The sequence below is a fragment of the Geospiza fortis genome, unplaced genomic scaffold, assembly GCF_000277835.1.
Source record: "Geospiza fortis unplaced genomic scaffold, GeoFor_1.0 scaffold61, whole genome shotgun sequence".
Lineage (NCBI taxonomy): Eukaryota > Metazoa > Chordata > Aves > Passeriformes > Thraupidae > Geospiza > Geospiza fortis.
In genome coordinates, this window is record NW_005054430.1 from 957574 (window position 1) to 959320 (window position 1747).

Below are 1747 nucleotides of genomic sequence, written 5' to 3' on the forward strand. Positions count from 1 at the left end.
CTGAACCTGGTGGTGGACCAGGGTGTGAAGTACACGGAGCTGGAGTACATCTACGCCCTGAACCTGCTGCACCGCAGCCAGACGGGCGTGGGGGACCAGACCACGCAGAACATGAGGCTGCAGCGCCTCAAGGAGATCATCTGCGAGCAGGCTGCCATCAAGCAGGCCACCAAGGACAAGAAGATCACCACCGTGTGACCCCCTCTGCCGCCCCTCTCACCCGCGGCCGGCGGGCGCCACCTCCGAGTTTGTTTTTGTTGGTTTTGTTCTGTTTTAATCAAAGAAAATGTGGGAATCTTCTGGGCATTGTGATGAGGAGGGAAATGCCATTTGAGATTCAGGGTTGGGGTGGTTTTGGTGTGTATCCATGTAACGCTTCTTTAATATTTTCCCAAAAGTGATTCCGCAGCAGGAGCCCCAGCGGGGTTTGGGGTGGGATGTTTGGCTTTGCTCTGCTGCTGCTGCTGCTTTGCCTGGAGATGTAAAGGGAGCTGTGGGGTGGGAAAAGGGAAAATGGGGTCTTGGAAGTTCAGACCGCACTAAATAATCAGCACCCTGCCAGTCAGTGCCAGGCCTGTTGATCACACGTGGGATCTTGATGGTTTGGAGATCTTTTTCGGAGCCTGCCCAGCTCTGCTAGTGCTCCCTCCAGGCTGTTGCCACGTGAGGTTTCCTGCTGTTCCCACGGCTCAAAGATGGGGTTGTTTATTCCTTCAGGTGGTGATCAGCCGGTGCTGCACGTGGGAGGTGACACGGGACCGTTTGTTTCCACTTCTCCTCTTTCATTATCCCGGAGCCATCTGGTGCCGGCTCCTGCAGCGCCGGGGGGATGCAGGAGAAAATTGCCAATATAAAATAACAAAATAACAAAAAAGCTTCCTTCTCTTGTCCTGAATGTCATCTCTGAGTCCCCTAAGAGCTCCGCAGATATTTTGTGGCTGTCACTTGACGCGCCGGAAGGATGGGCAGGGTTGTGTAGCTCAGCACCAATGACCAGCAAGGGCAGGAGGGCACCAAATCCAGGGTCCGAGGCACACCCAGGGCACCAACTCTGCCCTGCCTTGACCCTCTAAATTCACCTGGCAAAAGGTTCCTCATTCCTCCAAAATCAGAATCCACTGCACTTGTATTTGCCAAGAAAACTGGGGACCCAGCTGTGTTTCCCATGCTGGGAAATGTTCTCTCTGAGCTGTAGGTGCTTTGTGTGTCAACCTTGAAATTGCAGAATTAAAGGATGTTTAAAATCCCTGGTGGTTTGTCTGGCTGTTTTTAAAGAACTGTCATTCCTGAGGTGTTGAAAAGATCCTTCTCCAGGCCCAGATTCAGTGTTCTCCAAGGCTCCATCAGTGTGGAAATGATTTTCTGAGTCACTCAGTCCAACCCTCAGCTACCACGGACCAACTCCCACCATCCATGTGAGACACAGAACCCATCAGTTCTTGTTGTTAGGAACCTTCTGAGGTTTTTTTCCCTCTTTTTATTCATAATCGCTCATTTTTTCCCCTCCTTTTATTCATAATCCCTCCTTTTTTCCCTCCTTTTATTCATAATGCCTCCTTTTTCCCCCCTTTTATTCATAATACCTCCTTTTTTCCCTCCTTTTATTCCTAATCCCTCCTTTTTTCCCCTCCTTTTATTCATAATCCCTCCTTTTTTCCCCTCCTTTTATTCATAATTTTCTCATGCCAATATTGGCCATTAACTGCAGGAGTTCCTCCCTTTCCCTGATGGGTTTGCAGGAGGGGGC

General features: G+C 50.3%; 1 protein-coding gene across 1 annotated transcript in view; it reads left to right on the forward strand.

Annotated features, from left to right (window-relative positions):
- EXOC4 (exocyst complex component 4) overlaps positions 1-1247 on the forward strand; it is a 372421-nt gene extending 371174 nt beyond the window's left edge. Inside the window, exon 19 of the mRNA XM_005426948.2 lies at positions 1-1247. This exon is cut by the window's left edge and continues 21 nt beyond it. Coding sequence (XP_005427005.1) covers positions 1-198 — 198 coding nt within the window. The 3' untranslated portion in view covers positions 199-1247.
- The last annotated feature ends 500 nt before the right edge of the window (positions 1248-1747 follow it).